This window comes from Euprymna scolopes, chromosome 39 (assembly GCF_053919585.1).
Source record: "Euprymna scolopes isolate OS-2025 chromosome 39, ASM5391958v1, whole genome shotgun sequence".
NCBI lineage: Eukaryota > Metazoa > Mollusca > Cephalopoda > Sepiida > Sepiolidae > Euprymna > Euprymna scolopes.
The window spans coordinates 36,955,319-36,973,587 of NC_136520.1; the positions used below are offsets into that span (position 1 = coordinate 36,955,319).

At 32.9% G+C, this 18,269-nt stretch overlaps 1 protein-coding gene across 3 annotated transcripts in view; it reads right to left on the minus strand.

Annotated features, from left to right (window-relative positions):
* The window catches only part of LOC145263751 (uncharacterized), a 209,758-nt gene that overhangs the window by 39,417 nt on the left and 152,072 nt on the right, over positions 1–18,269 (minus strand). For all 3 annotated transcript variants that reach the window (XM_080120769.1, XM_080120770.1, XM_080120768.1), the window contains exons 4-8: positions 13,822–13,958; positions 11,412–11,582; positions 9,297–9,486; positions 4,951–5,112; positions 2,661–2,855 (exon numbers count right to left, since the gene is read on the minus strand). In XM_080120769.1, the coding sequence (XP_079976895.1) occupies positions 2,661–2,855; positions 4,951–5,112; positions 9,297–9,486; positions 11,412–11,582; positions 13,822–13,958 (855 nt within the window). The remainder of the gene's footprint in view (positions 1–2,660; positions 2,856–4,950; positions 5,113–9,296; positions 9,487–11,411; positions 11,583–13,821; positions 13,959–18,269) is intronic.

Genomic DNA, 18,269 nt, shown 5'->3' on the forward strand with positions numbered 1-18,269 from the left:
TGTTAATCATGCTACTGACAAAAAATTGAAAGGAATAAATGTAAAATCATGAAAATGCTTTAAGAAAAGGAGGAAGCAAATTAAAAAAAAAAAAAAAAAAAAAAAAAAAAAAAAAAAAAAAACAGTTGCACAAGATACTTTTCCAACCTATTTTCATCCAGTCACAATGATTTATAATCACCCTTATTCCTCTCTCCGATAATTCTTTTTCTTCCCCGAAAGTCACTGACCATATTACTTTTTTTTTTCTTTCTTTTTACAAAGAGGTCATCACTTATCAAGGTACGAAAGCCACTCAAGGGTAAAGGGTAATGAATGTAAGGTGTTAGTTTAGTGATCGCTGATGGTGTAGATTGGGTAGAATTTGAATTATTTAAGGGGAGGACTCCAGAAGAACTTCTTTACTGCTGGGAAGCAGGCCAATAGAACAGTGTTCCATAGGCGGGCAGTTCTAGCAAAGAAACTTTGTTCATGAAATCTTTTGATCTACTCACATTCCATTTAAACTACTCTTCTCTCAACACTGCCCTCGTTTTTCTGCCTTTTCACCACATGGATTTTAGCAGGGAGACCAGACATTGCCTACGATTGAATTAAGATCAACAAATGTTCAATACTTTTATTGCCATTGAAATTGGTGAAATTCCCCATTTTTCAATCAAATTAATTGATTTCCTGCTCTTGTCAGAGATCCACCTTGATGCACCGGGAGAAGCTTCACATGCACCCCCCTCCCCCACCATCTCCACTGACAATCCACAATACATTGTAGTCTACATTGCATTGTAAAGAACTTATTGCTGATTTAATAAAATTATTTTTATATAATGGCTTGTTGAAATGCAAAAGTTAAAATACAAAAGTCATTATCAATTTTTGATACCTATCAGAGGGCATTCCAATACAAAAACCTATCTAAGAACACTGCCAGACAAAGTACATTTGTGTGAAATTTCAAAATAAAAAATCAATCCAACCATTTTCTAGTCCATAGGGAACAAACCCACACAAAAGTTATATATAGGTAGAGATTCATTATGTTTCTGTACAACATTCTTCACAAAAGTTTTCAATAAATCAAAGGTAAAATATGTATTTGCCTTATGTCATCATTTTATATTTATCCTAGTTTATCCATTATTCCATTTTATTTTTCTATAGATTCTATTTCATATATAATAGATATGAATTGAAGATTAAAGTTTGTTTTTATGGTATTTATTTTGTGAATTTTCTGTAATTAATATGTTACATTTAAACCATGGATTCAACCCCGACAGACACTACAATATCGGGTCAAAGTTTACTTGGGAGTAATGGACACAAATACATTTTAAGGTTATTGCAAGAATAACTATACAAATATGTATATAACGTAAATTTCTAGAAGATAATACAATGCAGAAATATAACAGACTGACACAAACTGAAATAAATTAAGACAAGTGGAAAAAGCTTTACAAATTCTCCTTTTATTAATAAAATTTATTTCTTTTTTCAATATTTTATACTTGCATTTTGTTCTTATTTGCATCAGCATGGTCAGGTGGAAATTCTGTATTGTATGATATTTCAGAAAAATTTCCTTTCCTCATATGTGTTTGATTAGTTCACCCTCTCCCCCTTAAGTCATGGTTATAAAACAGAGGCTACTTAGTTAATTAGAGAATGCATAAAACTTGGGACAGCACAAGTTACACAATACAAAACTCCAAAACTCTGACAGTGATACATGTTCATTCACACAATTCTGAGGCAAAATGTTCAGGACTGCAGAACACAATGCGAAAGTAGATTGCCGGTATATATCTAAGCAAACAACAGTGTGATTATGCATAGGGTTAAAGTGAATGTATGTCGTCATAGGTTTGGTCAGTTCAGTCACAGCACAAAGCGATATTTAAGCATTGTGATGGGGCAAGAACTATGAAATAATCTGTAGACAACAATAGCAACTGTTACATTCTGGCGAGTAAACAGCAGATCTAATCTAAGCAGATCATATACTCTAAAGGGAACAGGGTCGTGACAGAGGATATGTAGTATATATATGATGGCACAACGCTGTGAACGCTCAAGAGAATCAGAGAACATCTTGCCAACTCCGGCAAACATTAAGAACCTGTATTCCAAGTGAGAACGAATCATTGCTTTGTAAAGCCTAGTCAACAAATTCCATTTAGGAGGAATTTGGTAGCTCAGAATATGCAACACATAAAGCTCCTCATTAACTCTATTGGATATATAAGACCTGAGATTACAGGATATTATTACTCCTAGATAGCCCCCCCCCCCCCGCAGCGCCACTTATCAAGGCAAAGAGGCCACTTGAGGATAAGGGTTAAAGAGTAGACAATTGGACAATAAAATAATCGTTAGTTCAAGAATGGCACAAATGTGTCTTGAAACAAAATCCCATGTTGGTGGACGATATGTTCAAAATGTGTTTACAAACTAAAAATATAAGGCCCTTTTTTTTTTTTAATTATTTTGCTGTGATAGAATCACTAAACCATAATTGAATTTTTACGTTGCCAAACTATGCGGTACTGATCTTTACTATTGGGTGGCAGTTGTGACAATGACTAACTGACAAATCAAGGTTAAGCAGACTGCTTTGAATGGCAGGAGGATGGAGAGTAAAAGTAATTATTACTTACAAAGAGAATTCTTCCCGAAGTCGCCTTCGATACTGTTTCTTTGGTTTTACTGTATGAAATAAAGGTAATTTGATGACATCTGGCCAATCGGCTGGACATGGACAGCCACAAGTTCGACTTATCAGTTCCAACTGTGTTAGCTCTGTATTGGCTTGGAATATTGGCTTCTTGGTAAATAATTCTCCAAGAATACACCTGAAGCATGAGAAAATAGATTTACATAAAACAAACTGCATATTCATTTATTGAATAGGTAATAATTATTCAACAATCCAGAGAAAACTTAGCAGATAAACATTTATATTTTTTAAATTCTATTTTTTTTTTTTTGTAAAATTACGTCAATCATGAAGCAATTTACATTGAGAAAACATGTGAGAAATTTTTTAGCCCACATTTATAATTATATTGTTAGAAGTTTCAATTGATGTTATATTTCTGTGACAATATAATAATAGTGAGTATTGTAATATTTTTAGAGTGGCTATCAAATCATTTTTTTTCAAGTGGCTACTTTCTCGTAATAATATTTTTAGAGGGCTACTTTATCGTAACAATATTTTTAGAGAGCTACTTTATCGTAACAATATTTTTAGAGAGCTACTTTATCGTAACAATATTTTTAGAGAGCTACTTTATCGTAACAATATTTTTAGAGAGCTACTTTATTGTAACAATATTTTTAGAGGGCTACTTTATCGTAACAATATTTTTATAAGGGCTACTTTATTGTAACAATATTTTTATAAGGGCTACTTTATCGTAACAATATTTTTATAAGGGCTACTTTATCGTAACAATATTTTTAGAGGGTTACTTTATCGTAACTATTTTTATAAGGGCTACTTTATCGTAACAATATTTTTATATGGGCTATTTTATCGTAACAATATTTTTATATGGGCTATTTTATCGTAACAATATTTTTATAAGGCTACTTTATATTATTTATTTTATCATAAAAATATTTTTATAGTGGCTATTTTATGATAATGTATTATACAAAAGAAGGTTCTGTTTCCTCCTGTGCATACAACTAAAACCCAGAAACTACGAAAAATGAACTTACAGATTTTACATCACTGATTCCATATGATCCAAAGCTGATTTTTTTTTTTTTTTTTTTTACTCATGTTCACCCCTTACAAAGCATACCGCCACTTAGATGTAAGGGGCTAATATTTGGCACTATGTCTAGGAAAGATTAACAAGATATTTGCTTATGTTATATTTAAACTTCTGCATGTCAATACAGCCAGGGAAGCAGGCAGTAGGAAGGGAATTCCAAAGTGTAGCTGTTTGAGGGAAGAAACTATTAGAATAGAAATCTTTCTGGCATTTAGAGACATCAACAGTGAAGGGGTGAAATCTTATTAAGCGGATTTGTCAGCGATATGTACATTTAGGGGGTACAAGTGAAACGAGTTCATCAGAACACATTCCATTAAATATTTGTAAAATAGGCACATTGATGCAACATTACGGCGATGGGACAGGGGCTGGAGCTTAGTTGATAAAGTGGGACTGATTAGATTGACAAGTCTTTTTTGGACCCTATCTAAGAGGGAGAGACTAGTGGTAGATGCACCAGCCCAGATGTGGCAACAATACTCGACGCATGGGCGAATGGCAGCTTTTAATAAATTAACGTAATTTTAATTCACTTGTACCAAATTAGTGCACGGAGTGTCAGAAATAATTTACTTTGCATTCTTACTGATTGCTGTTCCAAAAACAACACTGAAACTAAGTCAAACCGTCAGTCAGTATTTTTTCCTTCTTGCTATTATATTTAACCAGCTGTCAAAGAGAAAGAATATGTTTAAAAAGAAATGGAGAAGAAGAGGGAGGGGATAGAGGAAACAAAAAGATACATGAACAGAGAAAAGAAGAGAAGAAACAGGAGATCTTGGAAGATTTTCGATTAAAAAAGAAAAAAAAGTCCTTTTTTTCTATAACTACTGCTTTTTTATTCACACCAGGTATTCCTTGCCAATAATGTTTTTATTGTGAATATTATAGCGTAATAATATTTTAATAGGAAGTATTATATATTAATAATAATTAATAAGTAACTGAGGGTTTGTCAGGACAAAAAATTCACAAGGAAATGGAAAAATTTAAATTAAGCTGGTGGAGTCAGAATAAGAATTATAATTGTTATTCAAATCGAATATTTTAACATTTTAGGAATCTGGGTCGACTATTGAGCTACCAACTCCAGCCCATTTTTATTAGGGGGGGAAAAAAAAAAAAAAAAAAAAAAAAAAGCAAGAAGTTTATTACTTACCCACAACTCCATACATCTATAGCCGGCCCGTATCGCTCCTCGCCCAAGAGCAACTCTGGTGGACGGTACCAAAGTGTAATTACTTTGTTTGTATATAATCTGTCCCGATCTTCTGGTTCATAATACCGAGCCAAACCAAAGTCAGCTAATTTTATTTGACCCCTTAAAAGAAAAAAAAAAAAAAAAAATTTTTTTTTTAAATAAAAGATTTGTTTTATAAAGCAATACATTTGTAAGTGTTTTATGTTTTTCTCATGAAAGCTAAAGAAAAAAAAACAAAATATAAAGTAACCTAGATGATCTGTGACCTCCTGGGTCAACATTGGTACATTGTGAGTCTAACAAATTGTTAAAATAAATAGATTCTATCATTAAGTCTTCACCATTAAACATAAGCTGCTTTTGCTTTTACTCCCCCCCCCCCTTTTTAATTTACATCATCCTCTTTTTCCTCTTCTCTATTTTTCTCCATTTTTTCCTGCAATATTTCTGGCATACTAAAAGAACATGACCACAAAGATTTTGGCAATTATACTTATAACTAGATGTGATAAAAATGTACCAACAAGCTGCATGGTCTCTCCCTGGTGTTGCATGTGAAATGACGCCACAAAAAATAGTGAAGAAATGGTGAATGCGAGAAGTGTGAAGAGCCAACATTGCCTTCACATTTTCGCCAAGTTTCAGAAAAAATCTAATGGATGGGGCAAAAATTATAAGGTAAAAAGTGTAATTTTTTCCAATTTTGAGGCATTTGTGACCCCTTTTGAGCTCCTGAAAATGCTGATTCCCAATGAAAATGGACAAACGGTGCTGTTTAACGCCTTAAGACATTATATTTGAATTCAGCACCATGGAAAACCACTATATAGACATACATATCAAGTTTTTGAGTAATATGAAAAAAGAGCTCCAAAATAACATGTTTTTTTAGCCCTAAAAGTTTCGGAGGAATGTGAACCAGAATTTTGCCAGGGTCACCCATACTGAATTTATATTAAGAACAATGGCCCCACACATTTTGGCAAAGTTTCAGGAAAATCTAATGGATGGATCAAACGTTATGAAGCAAAAAGTGTCATTTTGGGGCATTTTTTACCTCTTGAACCCCTGGGGACGCCGAATCCCAGTGTAAATGGATAACGGTGCAGTTTCAGACCTTAACACATGTATATTTGAGTTGACCCCCGTGAAAAACCACTATATAGTCAGACATATTAAGTTTTTGTTAAGAAATATGAAAAAAGAGCCACAAAAAGGGGCGTTTTTAGCACTAAAAGTCCCTGGTGACGCAAACCAGAATTTTCCCAAAGTCACCCATATTGGATTTATAGTAAGAACAATAGACTCCACATTTTGGCAAAGTTTCAGAAAAATCTAATGAATGGATCAAAAGTTATGGGGTAAAAACGTGTCATTTTTGTCCATTTTGGGGCATTTTTAACCTCTTTTGAGCCCCTGGGGATGTAATGGGAATTTTCGCAAAAAAATTTTTTTATTGCGCACATCTATTTAATGAAATACAATTTGTGACAAAATTTCAGGAAAAACTAATGGACAGTTATCTGGCAATTGTCTGGAATAACGGACTCACGCCACTGAAAAAATAGGTCCCTCTCCGATAAATCGTGGGACCAATTAAATGCCAGAATCATTTTATAAAATACTAGCATGGATACCTTGCGTTGCTTGGGTGGAGAGAGCTGTTATACTAAGGATATTGAGCACCCCCCTAAAAAAAAAAAATTAATTAAATAAAAATAAATGAATCAAAGCAGCTTTTGTCTCAATCAAAATAGCGAGTACCTGTGCGAGCAGAAAAAAAAAAAAAAAATTAGCCACAGTAGGCAGGCTCGAACTTGTAATGCAAAAAAGGAAAGGGAGGTTAAAAAAAGCTAACGCGTTAGCTGTCACGGCCATGACGATTTATGACGGATCAAAATAATGATTTTTTAAACGTACATTCAACTTGCTAGGCAAAAATATTGATGCAAAAGTGACTCCTCTTTGCAAGAAACGGCCCAGTTGACCCAGAAAGAATTAATCTTTTTTGCCAATTTTTAGATATTTTTCATCCAAGAGATTGATCTTTCTAACACGAATTTTGTCATTGTTTGATGTGTCCGTCAAACATTTTTGGCAGACATACAAAAACACACATACTTTCCATTTTATATAAAACTAGCGGGGGGTACCCGGCATTGACCGAGTGTTTGGTGTTAAAAAAAAGAACCCTTGAGGCAAAGTTGGAAATTAAAGTGTAAGAAAAAAAAAAAAAACGTGCGACGTTAACCACTGGGCCACCGCGACATACTAACGGAAACATGTTTGAATTTATTTAATTACTTAGAATTTGCAGGTGCACGTTTTAATGACTTAATGAGGTCAACTTTGACTGCGGGGTAGTATTTTATTTAATGCGGGAACGCTTTTTTTATTTTTATTTTCCCCAAGATGTTTTTTTTTTTTTGGGGGGGGGGGGGGAGCTCCCATGTACAAATTGAATAGCAATTGTCTGATATAAGGAAAATATTTTCACATTGATCAAAGCTGATTGCTTTCGGACATTTCCGGCAATTGAGACCGAAAAAATACCGCCAGAATTAGTGTCGCTTTTATTATACGAAAAAGCCTAATCCACACGCGGCGAGCGAAAACTGTTGAATATTTATCTTCCCAAAGTCGAGCAAATTAAATAGACAGGCGATCTCCGTTGTTAACTCATAGATATTATGATTTATATGTGATATAAAAAGTTTTAATAAGTTGTGAGCCGACCAACCGCTTCTGAAAAAAGCCTTTCTTGGACATACACAAAAAGCAAACATACATACACACATTTTCGCTTTTATATATATATATATATATATATATATATATATATATATATTATAGACTAGCGGGGGGGGGGGAGATACCCGGCGTTTCCCGGGTGTTTGGAGGTGTAAAAAAAAAGTTTTAGTAGGAAGGTAGGCTTGAACCTTGACACGAAGGTGGAAATGAAAGGGGAAAAAAAGCTAGCCACCTAACCATCTCGGCCACGAGGGGAGAGGAATTGATAAGCATGTTAAGTTAAGGTTTATAAAGTGAAATATACAGGTGTGAGGAAGTTAAGTGACGTGATGTTTGAACTAGTTTTGCGCTGCAAGCCAGTTACTGTTTCCCCCACCCCATCATTCGCTTTTTTAAGACACGGCGATGGAAAAATAGCTGGTAAAAGTCGGGAAAATTAAATACACACGCGACCCCCGTTCTTAAGTCGTAGATATTACGATTTAGACTTGATATAAAAAGTCTTAAGAAGGAGCAAGCCGACTAAGAAGGCCGACGAAAAAAGCCTTTTACAGATACACAAAAAGTGTACACACATATGTACATACATTTTCGCTTTTATATTTATAGATAGAAAATTACTAAATCTCTTTGAATGGGCTGATGTTGACAGGAGACGCATATGGACCTAAGAACTTGGTCACACTCATATACACAACTGATATTTGTAGAATGTGTGAGAGTTTGTATTTTCTTTTGTTTCTTTAGCTTTATTTTATTTCTATACTTGTGAGTCACCGCGCATCCCTTCGCAGCTGCTAATGTGCGAGACGACAACCACAGTCAGAAGAGAATATGAAAGAAAAGAAATCCATGGCACACAGCATTGTGGTTGTCGAGCAAGAGGGAACACATCCAGACTCGCAGTGAATTTATTTGGAGAATACATTTACAAACACCAAATCTCCATTATAATAAGAGGTTTTTCATACTTCACATTCTTTGAATGATCCAGGAAATGACAATGAACTTTAGTGTCTCACAACCGATATAGAATTAAAAAATAATTTTAGTCAATTTAGAATTTTTGGCACTTCTACAGAATTGGGATGAGATTTTATAGTCGATAAATGAAGTTTTCAGATAAAAAACAATGGTCTCAACTTATTCTTTTGTCAATTCCAATAAGTTACAATGGTAGCTTCCAAATTATGCAGTCAAAATTATTCTAATATTACTGAATAATTTAACAAAACTTTGTGTTAGCAGGTGAAAATTTTCCGCCATCTTGTTTTAAATCAAAACGGAAAATTACCTCCCTTTTGAACTCTGTGTTTTACGATCATTTTCATCAAATTCCATTTTTATTTTCTTTAATAAATAATTTTCTACCGCATCGATTTTCGCAATTTTTTAATACAATCTTAAAAACATGAGAAATATGTAGATACCATTATTTTCATATGAAATTCAGTTTTACGATTTCTGAAATTTCGTCCCAATAGTGTACAAGCGCCTAATTTTCTTTTATAACAAATTATTCCCATCCGTAAATGAACAGATAAAAAGCTCACCTGTTATTAAGTAAGATGTTTGAACATTTGATGTCTCTGTGTAGAAAGTCTTTCTTGTGACAATAATTCAAGCCATCAAGAAGCTGCTTTGTGAAAGACGCAACGTGATCCTGATTGAAATGAACCAGTCCGGACTCTAATAATCCCATTAAATCATGATCCATATATTCAAATACGAGGTAAAAGGCACCTAAAATAGAAAAAAAAAAGTAAATAAATAAAGAAATAAATTTATTTTCTTTTTCATGCTTAAAACCTTAACCCTACATGTACTCTTATCTATTTATTCATTTGAACAAACTTTTACAAGTGTGAAATTTAACTCGTGAGATGCTCAAGTTATTCAACTTAGATAATTCAACAAATAACAACCTATTTTGTTCTCAGCCTGAATATTATTTTCATAACATTTTCACTGATGTAACCTCAGACCTTCTTCAGGTGTATCTTGTTGAACTCAGAAATTTTTCTGTCAAAACTCAGGAATCTGCACTGAATTTTAAATGGAACCCTTTAATCCATGGAGACAGAATGCTCTTGTTCTGCCAGCTATAAGTAACTCACAATTGTGTTTTTAGTGTCGGCCTTTGATCTTTGAATCTTCAGGAATGTAACTTTTTTACAACTGAATTTCATCAAGTATTTTATCTACTTATTTATGCAAGAATCCAAGTATTATTATACTAATAATAACCAAGTATTATTATACGTGGTGAGGATTATAATAATCCTCATTTCCCAAAAAAAATTCAGAAATATTATAAGAAACAAGTTATCAGAAAAATTAAATAAAAGGATTATGCACAGGATAATTCTGTTATGTAATTACATATAATAACTAGGAAAAACTCTCTACCTTTTTTTTTTTTTTTTAATGATTTTGATGTTACTATTTAGGCATATTAAATTTAAAACAAGACAACTGTGCCTGCTGATTTGTATGGTATTAAGGCATGACAAATTCTTTCTGTTGTTTCTTTTTTGGCTAATAATTTTGGCCAATTTTTTTTATTTTCTAACTTGAAAAATATATTAAAAAAAAAAAAAAAAAAAATGAATAAATTATAAAAAAAAAAAAGTTCTCTTAAATAAAAGAAAAATATTTGTTTACTTTTTTAAAATCAGTAAATGTTTTCTTTATAGAAAGTGTCTAGTTTTTACACTAAAGCCCCCTCCCCGACACACCAGAAATTGACAATAAAAAATAATATTGACAAATTATTTAATCCTCAGAAAATCACAATGGAAAATAAAAATTTAAATTTTTTTTACAAAGATTTTGGGGAGGGGGTGGAGCATGGCAGTCTATCAAAATTAAAATCGGTTGCTTCTTGCTTTTGACATCAGAATCCACAGTTGCTCAAATGTCAAGTTTAAATATCACATAAAGCAGAAGCAGTTCTTTATCATACCTTAATTTGTTGTACATAATTAGTAAAACACCAGATAAGAAATAATTTTCTTTTTAGGGTCATATATCTATATACCTATAAAGTTGAGTTTTTTTGGTTGTTTTTTTTTTCTTCGCATTGACAATAGAAAATCAACTATACCCGTTTTTTTTTTGTTTTTTTTTCTGCGCATGCATTGATTAAAAGTTATAGGTTAAACATTAATTTTTGTATACGTATGGCTTTAGGTCACACGCTAATGGATAAGGCTGGAGAACTATATGTTTTGGTTTCGATTCTAACTGATGGCACACAAGTTATATTTATTTATTTTATTTAAATCGCTACAAAATATTAGGTACAATATAATTATCAATGAGAATTGGCTCTATAAATATAAAATTTGCATTAATTAAAATATATTTAAGCACATTTTACACCCAGGTAATGTCACCCAGGCGACCTGATAGTATATATATATATTTTTAACTTGAATAGGGAGTAACAATGTGACTGAAATTAATTGAACGCCTGGTTTTCATTATCAGTTCCTCTTTTTTATTATTATCATGTATCGTATTTTTAGAATTTTGAACTTTTCCCATAATCTAGAGAGAAAAAAAAAAAAAATGAAAAAAAAGTTTACTGCTGTATTAATTCCGTTGCATATTTAACTTGTCCAAATGAATTGGTGTTATCACACTTGCAAGTAAAACATACTCACCTTTATCTTTCCTAAAATCTAAGGCATCCTGTTTATCAGTGACAATCTCTTTCAGATTCACAATGTTTGGATGGTTCAGCTGTCGAAGAATCTTGATTTCTCGTACAGCTGTTATTGGAAAACCTTCTTTCTCATTTTCTAATCGGACCTTTTTCAAAGCAACAAGTTCACCTGAAATATGACAATTATTGCATTAATTTGTTAGCATTTATATCAACTCTGTTAAATTAGACTGGTTTACAAAAACAAGAGATAACAGGGCTTTATGTTAGGAGTGGTTTTTCAAGCGGTGACTAGAAATAATAAAACGCTTATCTTTTGCTGATTGTGTTTTATTTTAAAAAAATTCAAAATTTGTTACCGAGTGAAAAATGTCTTTTCAATCTTTTTTTTTTTTTTTTTTTTTTTTTTAATAAAACTAACAAAGAAAAAATACAAGTCAAATTATTTAAACAATAAAAGTTTAATAGAACAATATAATTTAAAAAAAAAATTTTTTTAAATGAAGGCTGGTTAAAAAAATATATTTTAAATTAAAAAAAATTAAAAAAAAATCTTTATGATGTACAAACTCATCACAGAACAAAGATGTCATATTCCAAAAATCATGATTTTGATTAGTAACTTGGCGATTTGGCTAGTGAACAAAAATATTTAATTGTCAAAGATCAAATAAAGATAAACCTGTCAGTAGAGCCCCACGTAAGCACAAAAGTAGGTGCCTTTAGTCTAGAGCCATTCTCATAATAGAAAAATGTAGCTGTCCCAAGCAAAAAACATTTTACAAAGAGGCAACATAAGCATAACATAGCAGACTTTTTCATGTCGAAAGGGAAAGCTATCACTGAAGAATTCAAAAGGGTTCAGTAGATTTTATAAAGCAATTCTAGCATCTTGATTTATTCTTATCAAGCATGGTTATAAATGTAATCATCCAAATTTTTGTGATCACATCTTCTTAGTATGGCAAAAATATTCTAACAAAGTGTTCTAACTTAATAATGAGCAGATGCTTTCAGATACAATATTCATTTTACGTATATGTATGGAAAGGGCATTGCAAAAATAACTAAAAAAAAAAAAAAAAAAGCTTGTGGTAGGAAAGAGACAGGAAGTCATTCTTTGATAAACTGAAGTCATCTAACTCCCCTACACCCTTCCTGAATTGTTTAAGCTTTAGTCTTCACAGCAAAAAAGAGGTTCATACTAGAAGATCAGACACTCTAAATCATACTTCAGATAACAAACACAGTTTTTATGTCCAGTAATAAAATAGCTAATCACCCATAGAACTGCCCACCTTTGCAGCTGACTACAATATGGTCATTTTCAAGTCCAATGTAAACAAGTTCTTGTTGAACCGTCCTCGTAAATAATCAAATTCTACTTAATTTCCACTACCACCCCCGATCATTACGGTGTCGTCTTACCAACCACCTGACATTCATTAACCCTTATTCGCAAGTGGCCTTCAGACCTATACAGTGACTTTCTTGTCTAGGCAAAAAAAAAAAAAAAAAAAAAAAAGGCTGTTTGATAGTGATATCTATAAATATTCTAACCAAAGAAGACAGGAGATTAGTGGGGTATGTTGATTGAAACATATGCCTATGGCCCCTAAACTGAACATTTACGTTCGGTTTAACTGTAGCTGTTTTATTTCATACGGATTTTGGCTACATTCAGGAACTTAATCAAACGGACTGCTTGTATTAGGTTGAAAGATATTTTTATCTTCATTACAAGCCTGTCATTTGGTAGAGAAACCAAGTATCATTATAATTTCTCAACATTACAAACATTTTCTCAGCATCACGCTGTCATTCAGCGAGTATCACCAACCAGGGTGGGAGGTGATAGTGGTCAAATGGCCAATGGCACAGACTGATGACCTAGGTGTTCCAAGTTTGAATCCAGTTCATTCCACAAAAATCACTTCACTTATGATGTTGGCAATCTTTATGTGGTCCATCCCATAAGTACCCTATGTTTTTCTAGAAAGAATTCTGACTAGAAAAATATCAGGGAAACCAATGCCAACAACAGAATCTTTACATTCATACAACATGATGAGAGCGGTGAGGAAAGTAGCCAAAAGGGATCAGGGAAAGGCACTAGGAGTCTCAGCCGGTGAACGGGTTATAGCATTATTGCAGTATTTTCATTGTGCCCTCTTTCAGAACTTGATTAAACCATTAGTATAAACGTTGGTTCAAAATGCCAGTTTTCCCTCTTTAAAAAAAGTTCTTAAGTATGAGTATTCAGGGCATGATGAGAACGCTGCAATAATGGGCATTACCTCCATTTTTTTTTTTTTTTTTTGGTAGTGAAACCAATGAAAATGTGTTGCATAAAAAAAAAAATTAAAAATAAAAAAAGTGAGCAAGAAATGCAGGTAATCAAATCTCACCTGTAAATGTATCCTCAGCTTTGTACACCTGTCCATATGTTCCCTCACCGATCTGACAAATTTTTCGGAATACATCAACACACCGTTCACCCCAATCACCTTTATGTCTTTCATTATATCGTCTATTCAAACAAATTCTGAAAAATAAAAAAACATTTTTTTTTAAATAAGTAAAACCAATTAAGACATTAACTGTGAATTAATATTCAATTACATAAAAACAATTGTATTTTCTGCCTTTCAGTACAAAAACTAGCAAAGATATACAAACAATTTATATTTTGTCCCAATATCACCTCAATTACGTTTTGGTAATTAATTTATATTATTTATCAGTTCAATCCGGCTTTGCTCGGCCCCTATGTACTGTTCATAACTTTATGTACATATGTATATATATTAAAAAGTTTGACGCTTGTCCAGGTAACCTACATCTAAAATTTCAACTGTTTAGACCCAAAATTGGCTGAGGAGTTTGGTAGAGTCTTCAAAGGTCAACTCTTTTAACTTTGACCTCTTGGCAGCCAAATTTTTGCCCAAAAACTGATTGAAAAAGCTTGCCCTGTGTCTGAATGGACTTTATGTAAAATTTCAAATGTTTAGACTAAAAATTGAGTAATTTGGTAGAGTCCGCAGAGGTCAAACTGACCCCAATTTTGACCCCTTAACATTTGTTTTGGGCTCAAATCAAAAGGTTTGATCCATGTCCAAATAACCTACATCTAAAATTTCAAGTGTTTAAATCTAAAATTGGCGGAGGAGTTTGGTAGGGTTTTCAAAGGTTAAATTGTCGAACTTTGACCTCTTGACAGCCAAATCTCTGGCCAAAAACCGATTAAAAAGATTTCCCAAATCTCAATACCCCTTATGTCAAATCTCGAGTCTGTAGACTGAAAATTGACAGAGTAGTTTGGTAAGGAAATGTGTACACACACACACACACAGACAATTTCACTTTTATAGATATACTAGCAGTTCAGCCCAGCTTTGCTTTGGGCCCTATGTACTGTTCATAACTTTATGTGCATATGTATATATTAAAAAGTCTGCATATGTACCATGCCTTTCTATATAATAGGCTTCCTTAACTACCATAAAGAAAAGTTGGTAGAGACAGCAAAGGTCAAATTTTTTTTTTATATAGACCCCAATTTTAACCCCTTAACATTTGTTTTGGGCTCAAATCAAATTAATGTTTGACCCATTTCCAAGTAACCTACATTTAAAATTTCAAGTGTTTAGACCCAAATTGGTGGAGGAATTTGGTAGAGCTTGCAAAGGTCAACTCTTTCAACTCTGACCTCTTGGCAGCAAAATTTTTGCCTAAAAACTGATTAAAAAAGCTTGCTGCATGTCTGAATACTATGTAAAATTTAAAATGTTCAGGCCCAAAATTGGCTTAATAGTTTGCTAGAGACCGCAAAGGTCAAATCTTTGACCTCTTGGCAGCCAAATTTCTGCAAAAAAAAAAAAAACGATTAAAAAGCTTGTTCTATGTCTGAATACACTTTATGTAAAATTTCAAATGTTTAGACCAAAAATTGGCTGAGTAATTTTGTAGAGAAGGCAGAGGTCAATTTTTTTTTTTGTAACTTTGACCCCTTAGCATTTGTTTTTGGCTCAAATTAAATTATAAAGTTTGATCCATGTCGAAATGGCTGAAGTATGCTGACTATTCAGCAACAGACAAACTTGATTGGATTACTTTGACTTGCGATGTGGCGAATTCACTTAGAGCTAGCTCAACCCACTCTAAGTGATTGCCATCACAAGTAAATCTATAGTTTCAAAATTATTTCCTCTGAACCAATTAAAATATGAAAATTACAGAAATGAAAAACAAGAATAAAAATAATATGGGGGATCATAGCAGAGAGAAGAAGTATGAAGAGGTCTTTATTAATTTCCAGGAAATGCCAAGTAGCCTTAAATATTTAAAAAAAAAAAAAAAAAGTTTTTACAACTTGTTAGTTGATTTTAAGGTGCTTCTACTTATATTTAATTAAAAAAAAAAAAAAAAAAAAAAACTCCTAAAATGATGATAGCTGTCATTTTTACTCACTTCTTAATATCTACTATGATAGGCACCTGAAACATCAACTTCTTAATAGAACGGAATTTTGGTTTAATCACTTAACAAGAACCGGCAGGTCAATGTGATTATGTTGTGTCATTTTCAGTTGATGTAATCTTCAATCTTCTTCAAATGTATTTTGTCAAGCTCTGAATCTTTCTGTCAAACTCAATTTTGAATGAAACTTTTTAATCGGAAGGGAGGGGGAGATCTCATTCCATCAGCCATAACAGTATAGAAATCAGATAACAGGGTAAGTCGCAATTGTATTCTGAGTATGACTCTCACTGCGGATCGAGCCTTCAACTCCCAGAAGATCATCACTCATAACTGACTTTTACCAAGCACTTTATCCACGGGATCTTGCAAACAATTTTAGAAGCCCTAAACCTATTCATGTTTTTCGATGTACAATCTTTTTGTAGAATCAATTTTAGCTCTCCTGAGATGTGTATTCTTCTAGTATATATATATATATAAAAGAAACTAATAAAACAAAAGTAAACTTCTATACTTTAAAATTTTATACTAAAAATATTTGAGTGTGAAATATTTCACACTCCAATATTTTTATTGCCATCGAAATTGGTGAAATCAACCATTTCTCAATCAAATCGATTCATTGCCTGCTCTAGTTGGGGACCCATTACGGTGCACTGAGAGGAAGCTTCACATGCTTCCCTGCAGTGACTTAGTCCACATAATACATTGTAGTCTACATTGCACTGTAGAAAGATACTAACGCCCGAAAGTATCCTATATCTCTATAAGGTCACTATTTACCCATGTATGGAGTATTGTTGTCATATTTGGGCTGGTGCATCTGCCACTAGTCTCTCACTCCTGGATAAGGTTCAAAAGAGAGTCGCCAATCTGATAGGTCCTGAACTGTCATCTAAACTTCAGCTTCTGTCCCATCGACGAAACGTTGCATCCCTCTGCCTTTAATGGTGAATGCTCTGACTAACTGCAAGCACTTGTGCCCCTCGACGTAAATACCCTCAACAAACACGACAAGCAGCTAAATCCCACTCCTTCACAGTAGAAATCCCTAGATGTAAGAGAGCCTTCTACTCCAGTAGTTTCTACCCCAGAACAGCTAGACTTTGGAATTCCCTTCCGGGTCCCTGCTTCCCCAACTGTACTGACATGCAGAAGTTCAAGTGTAACGTGAACCGACAGCTTGCTGCCACACTCCCTGCACAGTACCCCTTATGCTTATGTCCCTGATAGTAGCCCCTACAACAAAGTGGCAATGTGCTTGTTTGGGGTGAAAATGCAATAAAAAAAAAAAAAAAAAAAAAAAAAGAAAAAAAAAGAAAAAAAAAGAAAAAAAAAAAGAAAAAAGAAAAGAAAAAAGAAAAGAAAAAAGAAAAGAAAAAAGAAAAGAAAAAAAAAAGAAAAAAGAAAAGAAAAAAAAAGAATGAAAAAAGAACCTACTGTTGATTTTATAAAATTATTTTTTATATAGAATGGTTTAAATTAAAGTTTAAAATGCAAAAGTCAAGTACCATGCTTCAGTTATGCTCTAAATAGAAACATTCATCTCGAAGCGGCCCTGTCATGCAAAGAACCTACTGTTGATTTTATGTCGGGCTTTTCGACTTGTGGTAATAAAACTTCTTAAATGCACTTGTGATCTTAGGCTGTGTAAGGTCTTAACTTTGCCTGTTCCTTCTTTCATTGGATTATTTTAATTATCGATACTTATTGACAATATTTCTATATAAAATCTATCCAAGAACACTGCCAGGCACATAAAATACCTTCCTGTAATATTTCATAAAAATCGTTCCAGCCATTTTCGAGTCCATAAGGAGTGAACTCACACACGAAGTAACTTTCATATCATAGTAGAGATATTGCAACTAAGTAATTTATGAAATCCTTTAATTCATGGATTTTTAAAAAGTAAATCTTTTCTTCAGTAGAAAAACCAATAAATTAAATATTGATAAAGAATCATTTGACAAAAAAATTTACAGATCATTTAAAACTTTTGTGAAAAGCAAATATATAATATAAATGACCTTATGTGCAGAACAGTCTCTACCAAACTGTCAATTTTTGGTCTATAGACTTAAAACTGAATATGAACCTGTAGAACAGATTTGATTTGGTTTTTAGCCAGAAAAAAAGAGACAATTGACAATTTGAGACTTAGCTGGCATAAGTCAACTTAATGTGTATCCTTTTCATGTTGAATTTGTCCCACAGATCCAAATCTCCTATATATTAAGTTTCAAGTCTAGAGACCAAAAATTAGCAGAAGAGTTATCTAGAGACCGTTCCCCAGACAGACAAGGTTACTATATATATATATATATATATATAAAAAGATCATATGCTCTAATTGGCCAGTTACTGCACTTGT